Genomic DNA, 12,830 nt, shown 5'->3' on the forward strand with positions numbered 1-12,830 from the left:
GAATCATTTTTAGTCAAAATTTTTTTTAACATGTATTAATGACATAACCCACTGCAAAACCAAACTGTAGCACACAATTCATCACTGGTATGACAGCTAAGACATTCCAAATCACACAAGTTTACATACATTGGGATAAAACCCACAGTTATTCATTGTTAAATATCATTACAATAAGTTGATTTTTGTTGGATGCTACCATCCAACTACTATGATCCTTCAGCGCCCAATGTTGGATTTTCAAAGGCGAAGAAACTCCAGACAGTCCTTTTTGGCCTTGTTGCAGCTGCAGCTACTACTGTGACACAGCGGAAGTTGTAAGAAAAGGGATCACGAACGGTCTCCTTTGAAGGAACACTGGAATTCCAGAAGTTGTGAGAGAAAACTCTCGTTTCTGAATTTTGTATTGATTCAAAGCTGTCCATTACAAAGCAAATGAGCAGATTATAAAGACTTGTTTCAAGAAAATGAAAAGACAATCAATAAATCATCATTGATCAGGAAAGACCCTCTAAATGACTAGGGATATTTCAAAACTGTTCGCATCATCAAGCAGCTTTTGTATTCCTACGTCAGTCTCCTCTCCTTGAAAAGAATTTGTCCTCGAGTGATCAGGATATAACGGAACATCATCATGATGGAAAGGATGCATATCAACATTGAAAGTGCGAGAAATCCCCATTGACGCCAGCAAATCCACCACATAGGCGTTGTCATTGATTTTGTGCGCAATCTTGTACGGGCCATGTAATACCCTGAAAATTTAAACATATGAATTATAAATTCATAATTATTAATATGTGAAGAAAATCGAAAATAAATCGATTTACGGTTACGAAAATAAAATTGGGAAAATTGTAAAGTTTTGTTTCCGAAAATTATTATAATTTAAGTGTTGGTATTATTGAGATTTTATGTTATTTTTCGAGAAATTATATTAATTTGTTTGAGTTTTGTTTTAAATTAAATTGGTTACGAAGTTTGAAGTTTGAAAATTAATTATTTAAAATTCGTAAACCATTCGAGGTCACAATTTATATTTTTAAATATTGCTCGATCTTACGAACGCGTAAGCGCAAACCGTTCGTGAAATGGAATTATAACGAAAGAGTTATTAACGTTTGAAGTTAGGGATATTTTTATAAATTTAATCTTTAATCTAGAAGGCTCCAATTTCGGGAGCAATCATGTGGGGCCACGTGGACGGCTGAGATGAAAAGGGGAGGAGAGAAAGGAGAGAAAGGAGGGAAAGGAGAGGGGGAGGGCCAATCAGAAAGAAGAGAAAGGAGGGGAAAGGAGAAAAGAAAATGAGGGGAATTGGATCCCCTTTAAGTACCCGTGACTCGACCCGGTTCCATCTCCCAACTCCGGCCACCGATGATGACGATGTTGGTGTCAAAATGACCCTTACCTCGAGGCCATTTGATCCCTCTCCTATTTTCATTCGAAAATTTAATAAAATTTGGTGGATTTTGAGAGGAAACCGTACGGAGGAGCGTACGGGTTTGGCTTCGATTCACCATGATCTGAAGCTAACTCCACCCATCACCACCACCTATAGTCTCCCCTCAACTTCAGGAATAAAGCCCGTACATTGGTTGGGGCGTCGGAGTGGTTTTAGAGGCGAATCAAGAACACCCAAAATCAAGGGTTTCCGGCGGCTTGTGGCCAATTTGAGGTATTTCCCGGCCAAACTGGACTTGACCACATGTATGAAAGTTGTTCCCCTCACTGAGATATACTTGCATGTAAAATTTGGTAATTTTTAAAAATAGTTGATATTTTCCGGCAATTCGGGGCGGCTGACCGCCACCTACTGTGGCACGTGACCAGTGGGCTGCCGTTGTCTTTTTCATGCAAATTTTGATATTCTGAATCCATAATTGGGAACCATTTGATGTGATTTGATTGTAAAAGCTAATGGTGAATATGGTGGTTACTAGAATATGTTTGGAAATTGATAAAAGAAGGAAATGTAAACTACAAAAGGCTTGATCCAGATCAAGGGTACGTAGGCAGTCTAACAGTGTTAGATGCAGCCTTAAATAATCGAGACCTTGTATTCACGACAAACCGCACGAAATTTGCACAACAAACCGCACGGAATTTGTTTGGATTAAGACATTTTATTCATGACAAAATTGGATTATAACTTGTTAACTCCCCCTCAGAAGCAGAAGAGTTGGCTATTAGTGCCGAATTACTAGAGAAAATTAGCAGCAACCAGAGTTATGGTTTTAAAAAGCAGTGGGGAGAGTCATCTCAATCTTTCAGCAATTTCTCAAGAAACAAAGAAATGGTGCAGCAACAGATTTCCAAGGGTCCAGAAAAGAGGGTTGAAAATAAAGTTGATTATCCAGGAGCGAAGAATAGTCCTCGTAACACCTCTTGTTTTCAAAACAACTTCAATGAGTAAACTAATATGTATGCCAAGCCTCGCAAAAATATGTGTTACAAATATGGCAGCCATGGGCATCCCACATGCGTTTGCAGGGGCGATAAGACAATGAATTTAGTAGAAGGTGATGAAGATGAAGACGCATAGGACGATTGTGATGAGGATGTGGCTGAGGAAGAAGAAGAGGAGTTGGTGTTAGTTTTACAGCAAGTGCACTATTCAGGACAAAGTTTTTCAGTTGGTAATAGATGGAGGTAGTTGTGAAAACTTTGTTGCGAGAAAGGTCATGGAGCACTTTCACCTTCAAACTAAGAAACATTCGCACCCTTATTCAGTTGGGTGGATTAAGAAAGGCTCGACGGAAAAGGTGATTGAAACTTGTAAGGTTCCTATCTCCATTGGGAAAGTTTACAGGGATGAAGTTGTTTTTGATGTAGTGGACATGGGCGTGACTCATGTATTGCTTGGTAGACCATGGCTTTGGGATAGAGATGTTATGAACAAGGGTCGCGACAATGTATATAAGTTCACTTGGGAATCGCATGGCATCACTTTGTTCCCTAATGGAAAATCAACTGATGATGCCATAAAAGTTGATAATCCAAATAAGTTCCTTACCTTGATCACATCCAAGAAAGATGTCACATCCAAAGCAAAAGAGACCAAAGTAATTTGTGCTTTGGTCATGAAAGGCTTCGTGACGGCACAAGACTGAAGGTTGCGGATTCTGGACAAGGTTCAAGCACTCCTACGAGACTTTGAGGAGTTGGTTAGTGATGATATTCAGAATGAGTTACCTCCCATGTGAAATATACAACATCAAATCGACTTCATTCCTGGGGCAAGCTTGCAAAATCTGCCACACTATAGGATGAGTCAAAGAGAAAGTGAGATTCTACGGTAGAAAATTGAGGAGTTGTTAAAAAAAGGGTTTCATTCGTGAAAACCTTAGTCCCTATGCAAGGTCGGTTCTTCTTATGCCCAAGAAAAACAAGACATGGAGGATATGTGTTGATAGACGAGCCATCAACAAGATCACTATCAAATATCATTTTCCCATGCCCCTATTGGACGACATGTTGGATGAGTTAGTCGGCTCCATAATATTTTCTAAGATTGATTTGCGAAGTGGGAATCATCAAATTTGAATTCGCCTATGAGAGGAATGGAAGACAGCATTCAAGAGTAAAGATGGCTTATATGAATGGTTGGTGATGTCGTGCGGTCTTTCCAATGCTCCTAGCACATTTATGCAACTAATGAACCAGGTGTTTCGTCCATTTATCGGATTATTTGTTGTTGTATACTTTGATGATATTCTAATTTATAGCAAATTTGAGTAAGACCATTTAGAGCATTTGAGACAAGTACTTCGCGTACTTCAGGAAAACAAAATGCACATTAACTTCAAGAAGTGTAGTTTCTTCACCAATTGCCTATTATTTCTGGGGTATGTCTTGAGCTCAGATGGCATCCATGTAGATGAAGATAAGGTAAGAGCCATTCGGGATTGGCCAGGTCCCCAAAAATGTGTCCGAACTCCGAAGTTTCCATGGCCTAACAACATTTTATCGACTGTTCGTAAGGAACTTTAGCACCATTGTGACGCCAATGACAAAATGTTTGAAGAAGGGCAACTTTATTTTTGGGTGATAAACAGGACATCAGCTTTGCTTTAATTAAAGAAAAGCTATACTCTACTCCCGTCCTCAACTTACCCAACTTTGATAAGGTTTTTGAAGTTGAATGTGATGCAAACAGAGTGGTTATTAGAGCTGTTTTAACTCAAGAAAAACGTCTCATTGCATTTTTCAGCGAGATGCTCAGCTCAGCGAGGCAAAAATAGAATACATATGCTCAAGAGTTTTATCCCGTCATTCGCATTTTACAGCAATGGGAGCACTACCTCGTTCAAAATGAATTTGTTCTATACACCGACCATTAGGCATTGAAGTGGGTCAATAATCAGAAAAGTGTTGACAAGATGTATATGCGATGGGTGACTTATCTCCAAAAAATTCCTTTTGTCATCAAGCACTAATCTGGTACGCTTAATCGCGTAGCTGATGCGTTGAGCAGGAGAGCCTAGTTATTGGTGACTCTGAGTCATGAGATTGTGGGGTTTGATTTCTTAAAGGATCTTTATGAGGAGGATGACGACTTTAAAGACATTTGGGCAAGGTGTCTCCACTCTCATCCTCTTTCTGACTTTCACATTACCGATGGGTTTCTTTTCAAGGGGCATAACTTGTGCATTCCACGATGTTCATTGCGGGAGAAGCTCATTCGAGACCTGCATGGTGGTGGTTTAAGCAGTCATCTTAAGTGTGATAAAACCATTGCAAGCTTGGCGGAGCGATACTACTGGCCACAACTCAAAAAAGACGTTGGCAACATAGTTCGCAAGTGCTTTGTTTGCCAATCCTCCAAAGGTCAATCCTAAAACACGGGTTTGTACATGCCATTACCTGTCTCTACTAATATTTAGCTGGATTTATCTATGGATTTCGTGTTGGGTCTTCCCCGAACCCAACGTGGAGTCGATTCAATATTTGTGGTGGTTGATTGGTATTCAAAAATGGCACACTTTGTTGCTTGTTGCAAAACATCTGATGCATCTCACATTGCTCAGTTGTTCTTTCGAGAGGTGGTGCGTCTTCATGGAGTTCCTAAGTCCATTACTTCTGATCGGGATTTCAAGTTTCTTAGTTACTTTTGGATGACTTGTGGAAGATCTTTGGAACGACATTGAATCAGAGTAGCACTGCCCATCCTCAAATGAATGGACAAACTGAAGTGACCAATCGGACTTTGGGTAATATGATTCGTTGTGTCTGTGGCGATAAACCCAAGCAATGGGATTTGGTGCTTGCTCAAGTCGAATTTGCTTACAATAGTGGTGTGCATACCACAACTGGCAAGTCACCATTTTTGATTGTCTATACTTCGATTCCTTGTCATGTGGTGGATCTTATAAGGCTTCCTTGTGGCTTAGGAGTGAGTGTTGCAGCTGAACATATGGTTGAAAGGGTTCAAGCAGTGAAGAACGAAGTTGTCGAGAAACTTGCTCAAAAGAATGCCAAAAACAAGGCTACTGCTGATAAACATTAGCGCTCCAAGATTTTTCAAGTTGGTGATTCGGTCATGGTGTTCCTTCGAAAAGAGCGTTTTCCCGTTGGTCAATACAGTAAGCTCCAACCTTGTAAATTTGGCCTGTAACACCCCGCCCCCGAAATATTTATTTTCGAGAATAATTATCGGTGATAGGCCCAACTAAACTCTTATTTAGTTAACTATCACTACTTACGATTCTCTACTGAAATTTTTTCGATTTCTCATACATTGATTTATGACCAACATTTAACCACCAAAACATAAGGTTAAATCTCAAATTTATCACCAAATTCCTTACTTAGCTCAATTCCTCAAACAAGGATTTTATCTCGATTATTTAAGGCTGCATCTAACACTGTTAGACTGCCTACGTACCCTTGATCTGGATCAAGCCTTTTGTAGTTCACATTTCCTTCTTTTATCAATTTCCAAACATATTCTAGTAACCACCATATTCACCATTAGCTTTTACAATCAAATCACATCAAATGGTTCCCAATTATGGATTCAGAATATCAAAATTTGCATGAAAAAGACAACGGAAGCCCACTGGTCACATGCCACAGTAGGTGGCGGTCAGCCGCCCCGAATTGCCGGAAAATATCAACTATTTTTAAAAATTACCAAATTTTACATGCAAGTATATCTCAGTGAGGGGAACAACTTTCATACATGTGGTCAAGTCCAATTTGGCCGGGAAATACCTCAAATTGGCCACAAGCCGCCGGAAACCCTTGATTTTGGGTGTTCTTGATTCGCCTCTAAAACCACTCCGACGCCCCAACCAATGTACGGGCTTTATTCCTGAAGTTGAGGGGAGACTATAGGTGGTGGTGATGGGTGGAGTTAGCTTCAGATCATGGTGAATCGAAGCCAAACCCGTACGCTCCTCCGTACGGTTTCCTCTCAAAATCCACCAAATTTTATTAAATTTTCGAATGAAAATAGGAGAGGGATCAAATGGCCTCGAGGTAAGGGTCATTTTGACACCAACATCGTCATCATCGGTGGCCGGAGTTGGGAGATGGAACCGGGTCGAGTCACGGGTACTTAAAGGGGATCCGATTCCCCTCATTTTCTTTTCTCCTTTCCCCTCCTTTCTCTTCTTTCTGATTGGCCCTCCCCCTCTCCTTTCCCTCCTTTCTCTCCTTTCTCTCCTCCCCTTTTCATCTCAGCCGTCCACGTGGCCCCACATGATTGCTCCCGAAATTGGAGCCTTCTAGATTAAAGATTAAATTTATAAAAATATCCCTAACTTCAAACGTTAATAACTCTTTCGTTATAATTCCATTTCACGAACGGTTTGCGCTTACGCGTTCGTAAGATCGAGCTATATTTAAAAATATAAATTGTGACCTCGAATGGTTTACGAATTTTAAATAATTAATTTTCAAACTTCAAACTTCGTAACCAATTTAATTTAAAACAAAACTCAAACAAATTAATATAATTTCTCGAAAAATAACATAAAATCTCAATAATACCAACACTTAAATTATAATAATTTTCGGAAACAAAACTTTACAATTTTCCCAATTTTATTTTCGTAACCGTAAATCGATTTATTTTCGATTTTCTTCACATATTAATAATTATGAATTTATAATTCATATGTTTAAATTTTCAGGGTATTACATGGCCCGTACAAGATTGCGCACAAAATCAATGACAACGCCTATGTGGTGGATTTGCTGGCGTCAATGGGGATTTCTCGCACTTTCAATGTTGATATGCATCCTTTCCATCATGATGATGTTCCGTTATATCCTGATCACTCGAGGACAAGTTCTTTTCAAGGAGAGGAGACTGACGTAGGAATACAAAAGCTGCTTGATGATGCGAACAGTTTTGAAATATCCCTAGTCATTTAGAGGGTCTTTCCTGATCAATGATGATTTATTGATTGTCTTTTCATTTTCTTGAAACAAGTCTTTATAATCTGCTCATTTGCTTTGTAATGGACAGCTTTGAATCAATACAAAATTCAGAAACGAGAGTTTTCTCTCACAACTTCTGGAATTCCAGTGTTCCTTCAAAGGAGACCGTTCGTGATCCCTTTTCTTACAACTTCCGCTGTGTCACAGTAGTAGCTGCAGCTGCAACAAGGCCAAAAAGGACTGTCTGGAGTTTCTTCGCCTTTGAAAATCCAACATTGGGCGCTGAAGGATCATAGTAGTTGGATGGTAGCATCCAACAAAAATCAACTTATTGTAATGATATTTAACAATGAATAACTGTGGGTTTTATCCCAATGTATGTAAACTTGTGTGATTTGGAATGTCTTAGCTGTCATACCAGTGATGAATTGTGTGCTACAGTTTGGTTTTGCAGTGGGTTATGTCATTAATACATGTTAAAAAAATTTTTGACTAAAAATGATTCGTTATGAAAGTTTGTGAAAAGATATAAGCACTAATTGAAACAGTAAACCAAGTTAACATCTATAAATGGTACTAAATGACTGACTTTATTGAACATACCTCGTGAAAGATATTGCGTTCCGATCACGTACTCACAAGTATAAAAATCAGATGATAGTACAGCATTGAAGCACGGATATCGTCCCATAGAGATCAAATTGATTCTAAAGTCTTACTAACTAAATTGAAACAAATTACAATGGAGAAGCTTTAACGAAAAAGATATATGATTTGAAATCACAAGTTTGCATGCACAACACGCAATGAGACATCACAAATTCACAATCATGCATGGTGCGACTGTTGGAAGTTGGATGCTCAGATTTTCCCGTGCATGGTGCGACTCTTGCCGGAGCATTCTCGAAGACAATCACCACATAAACTTCAATCTGAAATCACAAGTTTGCATGCACAACACGCAATGAGACATCACAATCGTCACGAATTTGAAGTTTAACTCCACTAGTATTCTTTCAACACCAATTCGATATAAATTAAAGAGGAATTGCCCCAATTGAAAATTGCAACGTTGTACCCAAAAAAGCAATTGCAACAAATTCCTCCAATTCAAGAAATTCTCCATAACATCAAACACAAATTACATTATACTATCTACTTATGTTCTCCTAATCAATTCCAATTACAATGTACAAAAATAACAAAAACCCGACTCAAAGATCATAAGAATTAACGAAATAAAAATAAAAATTATGTATTGAAATTCCAATTACAATATGCAAAAAATGGCAAAAACCCACGTCAGGGTTAAACGGATCAATGCTCGCGTTGGATTTGGCGGAGCCGTCCTCAATTGGGCTGACGGAGGAAGAGCCGAAGACCATGAAAGGAAGGAACAGCATGTCGATCCAGCCGTGGATTAGTAGGTGACCGGAAACGTCGATCCAGCATTGGGGCGAGCCGATGTGGGGCGGAGTGCGGTTGTCGTAGCAGCGGGAGTAGACGCCATACTTAAAATCGCGGGCATGGCTGGAGAGAGATAGTCTTCGCGCTCAGGATCTTGGGTTGAAGTGCGAGACTTTGAAGAATATGAGAAATGGATCATCTGGGTCCTCTTCTTATTCTTCTGCTTCTTCAAATGCACTCTTCTGGTTCGAGAGAAGCAGAGAAAGGAACGAGGGAGGGAGAGAGGAGAGAGGAGAGAGGAGAGAGGAGAGAGTGGGTGAATTAAAGAAGAAAAAAAGTAATAGGTGGGAGAGAGAGGAGCGAAGGGAAACAGGAGAGAGGAGAGAGTGGGGTGGGTGAAAAGAAGTAATGTTTATAACCAAAAGAAAAGGGCAAAAAAGAAAAGAAAAAAAAAAGGAAAAAAGAAAAGAAAAAGTGCTGAATAGGCTGTGGGAAAGCATTCAATGACAAAAGAAAAGTCCAAAAAGTTATTATCTAAATCGACATGTCAGGGAGGGAGAGAACGGGACCGCCCAGGGAAAAAGACAAAAAAAAAAAAATATAGTAGGGAACTCTGGCCCACGCGACGAGGTATTCCAACCGAGTGGTTGACTGACTTGTTTGCAAGTCTCTGGTTTTTGTTAGTGCGATGATGTCCCCAACAACATTCTGGATAAACAATGCTTCACGCCTGCAAATTGAAAGTCCAAATTATGCATACAGATGATTCATCATATCATGCAACACCAAGAGTCATATGAACTAAACTAATTCATCATATATCTTAAATTAAGAATTAATTAGACGACCTTTAAGCTGACATGAACGACTGGTGGATAACCCACTGGGAATTTATACAGAAAACTAGCCCTATTACTCGCAACAACATAAAGTTCTCAGTGAGTAGAAGCTCTTCTTTGATCAATCATCCACGGCTTCCTCAGTTTTTTTATCAATCGTCCATGTGATTAATGATCTGCTAATGAATTAGGTTTTGCTATATTTGTTCCAACATTTGGTATCAGAGCCAATAATATTGGCTTCTCATTAATCCGTCAATGCTGATGCTTATCTAATTACTAATCATTATTTTCTTCTTCCAATATGATCCTACCATTGGATTTCTATGGCTATTATCATTGTGGCTTCCTCACTATTTGCAGATAAAGGATGTTGGTGACAAACATATATATATACTCGCTAACATCTTTCAGCTTCTTCAGATTCAATACTCTGATGAGACTTCAAAAAAAAAAAAACAAAAACAAAAAAGGCAACCATGTCTTCACCAAAGTGGGACTTTTAAGGGATTCTTTGGTTGTGGTTTATACATATAGCTTATAATATGAATAACGGTTGCAACTTAATCTTTTGTTGAAGGGCATGATGATATATAGAGATACCTCATATCAAAGGTTATCGAAACTAATAATGTTTCCTATAAGGTACTCCAACGGTTGGGTCTGGTTATAGGTACCATCCATTTTTAACCTTGCCAAAACCATTCTTGATCAAATGTTTATACAATTTTTCACCAAAATAGGAATTATTACGAAATTTTGTTCAAGGAGTTTCTTAGATGAAATTGGGATTGACAGTTTATCACACGAGACTAATCTTTCCAAAAGAGACATAATGAATTGTTCAAAAAGATGATTCACCATGCAACACCAAGATTGATATGAACTAAATGCCTTATTCATCATGACTTTGGCTGATGATGTTGAAAGCAATTAAATTTTGTAAAAGAGGTAGTTTGAATTCATACCCGCCCGCCGTGGTCTTAAAAGTCCGGCCACTCAAATCCGCACAAGCCTTAAGATCCTTTCTCCACTGCTCCACCTCATTTGGATCTTCATTCTGAAATGCTTCCCCCAAACTACCACTCTGTTCCCTCAATTGCGAAGGGTCAACGTTGTAGAATATAGGATAGACTGCTTTCCCCTCTCTCATGATCTTCGACAGCTCCCTCAAGCACCATCGGGACTCCGCGTAATTCTTTGAGAAGACGACGACCGCGATCCTCGACCCTTCGATTTCTCGGTCAAGTTCTCTCTGTATATTCTCCCCCCTTTTGAGCTCGTCGTCTATAAACGTGTTGATTCCGGCATCGCGTAACGCTTTCAAGAGGTGGTCTGTGAACCCAGTGCGTGTGTCCTCGCCTCTAAAGCTCAGGAACACCTCGTTCTTCCAGCTTGAACGCCGAGAGGAAGACGAACCGCCTGCGGCAGCGGCGGTTGCATGGGCGGGGCTGCTGGTATTCATTGATTTCAAGTAAAGAAGTGAAACTCCTGATCGGTTCAGTCTAAAGAAAACAAGTGTTTCCCCAGATTCCCAGCGAAACTCCTGATTATTGTTTTGGATCGCTGGAAGATGTGAGAGCAAAAAGGGAGAAGAGGGAGAGAAAATGCAAGATGCGGCCGAGTAAGAAAAGGTGGGAGGGAGAAAGGAATAAGCTAGGGTTTGTAGTAAGAAGGCTTTTCTTAACATGGGCTTGGAATTTGGGCTTGAAATTGGGTAAGAAAATAAATACCTAACATAAATAAAAAAAATAAATATATAATATATATATATATATATATATATATATATATATTGTTATAAATATGTAAAAGTTAGAGAGATAACCTTTACTAGTGACATAAGCGAAACAGAGGTAAAATATCACACTGTAACTATAGCACTAGGGGATGACAAATAAAAGAGAGAGGAATAGATGATGTTATTGATCTTTCTTTCTGTATGTTTTGATTGCAGTCGAATGCTCTATTTATTGAGCAAATCGCATTATTACATTTTGAAATTTACATCACATGACTTTGAAAATACGATTCTGTTGTTTCCAAAGTCTACATCACATTTGTGGGCATTGGAAATCTGTGTGTGGGCATTCATAACAATGCCAATGTTTTCAACTGATAATGTTTTCAACATATATATATATATATATATATATATATATATATATATTTGGTTCGGTTCAGTTTTAGAATCACTGAAACTGAAACCAAAACCAAACCACATGATTTTGGTTTGGTTTTTTTTATCGGTTTGTTTTTTAAGTTTCGATTCGGTGTATTGTTCAATATTTTTTTTTTTTTGAACACACCCTTAGTTCACGACCTTATTCTATTTTAAAGGTGGTACACAGGTTGGTTCAATTGATGTTGGTAGACGTCATGGGTTTATGAACAAAATGACAAGGTTGCATTGGACATGGCACATGTTTGTGGGTTCTGCATGGACTGAATTGTATTCTAAATACGGACTGATGAGCCAGAGTTTAGAGATCAATACTCCAATTAGGACAACTTCTGAGGACCAATGCCAACATTAACAAAACATTAGAATAGTAATATGTCACTTATGCGATATGCTAACGTTAAAATCTGATCATAATAATTCACATGTGACGAGTTTATAGTCACGTGATGTTTTAATATTTTATATATAATTTGTTCTGAGACGTCATGCAAGAAAGACCCTTTCAAAATAGGTAAAGGTAGTAGGCTAGTGCGTGATACTGCTTTTTACAAAATGGGCGGTGGATAGAGAATGAGAACCTACGGACCCTAATAAGCTTGACCGCTGGTTTGATTGGTGGCTAAGAATTAACATCTCTTTTTCTGTGACTTGAAGCACAATTAGGTTTGATATAAGTTAATACAAGAAATATGAGCCTAAGAATTTGTAGTGGGAAATTCAAAAGATTATGAATATACTAAAGAAACAACGTATCAGTCATGGATTGTATGTTGTTTTGTATCTGTTATTGATGGATTAGACATCGTCATTGTTAGTGTTATCGTCAAACTCATATGGATTAGACATCGTCATTGTTAGTGTCCTCCTCATTGGTATCATTAGGCTCTATATAGTACATGCTCATAATGCACCTTATTCACTCCTGAACGAAAAAACTATAGGAAAACAAAAATTGGTAGAAAGTGAGAGAATTAGTGCATAGAGAGAATTAATGAAAAAAGAAAAGAGTG

At 38.6% G+C, this 12,830-nt stretch overlaps 1 protein-coding gene and 1 long non-coding RNA gene across 2 annotated transcripts; one reads left to right on the forward strand and one right to left on the reverse strand.

Moving 5' to 3' along the window:
* The first annotated feature begins 7,112 nt into the window (after nucleotides 1-7,112).
* LOC126611252 (uncharacterized) lies at nucleotides 7,113-7,921 on the forward strand. Its single transcript, XR_007618756.1, has 2 exons — nucleotides 7,113-7,386; nucleotides 7,478-7,921. It is a non-coding gene; the product is annotated as an uncharacterized LOC126611252 (long non-coding RNA).
* A 558-nt stretch (nucleotides 7,922-8,479) lies between these two features.
* On the reverse strand, nucleotides 8,480-11,278 carry LOC126611246 (disease resistance protein RUN1-like). The gene is made up of 2 exons (XM_050279454.1): nucleotides 10,604-11,278; nucleotides 8,480-9,526 (listed from the first exon to the last, which is right to left on the reverse strand). Exons 1-2 carry the CDS (start codon nucleotides 11,098-11,100, stop codon nucleotides 9,331-9,333), a joined length of 693 nt encoding a protein of 230 aa, XP_050135411.1. The 5' UTR covers nucleotides 11,101-11,278; the 3' UTR covers nucleotides 8,480-9,330.
* Nucleotides 11,279-12,830: the final 1,552 nt, after the last annotated feature.

Source organism: Malus sylvestris, chromosome 17, assembly GCF_916048215.2.
Source record: "Malus sylvestris chromosome 17, drMalSylv7.2, whole genome shotgun sequence".
Classification (NCBI taxonomy): domain Eukaryota; kingdom Viridiplantae; phylum Streptophyta; class Magnoliopsida; order Rosales; family Rosaceae; genus Malus; species Malus sylvestris.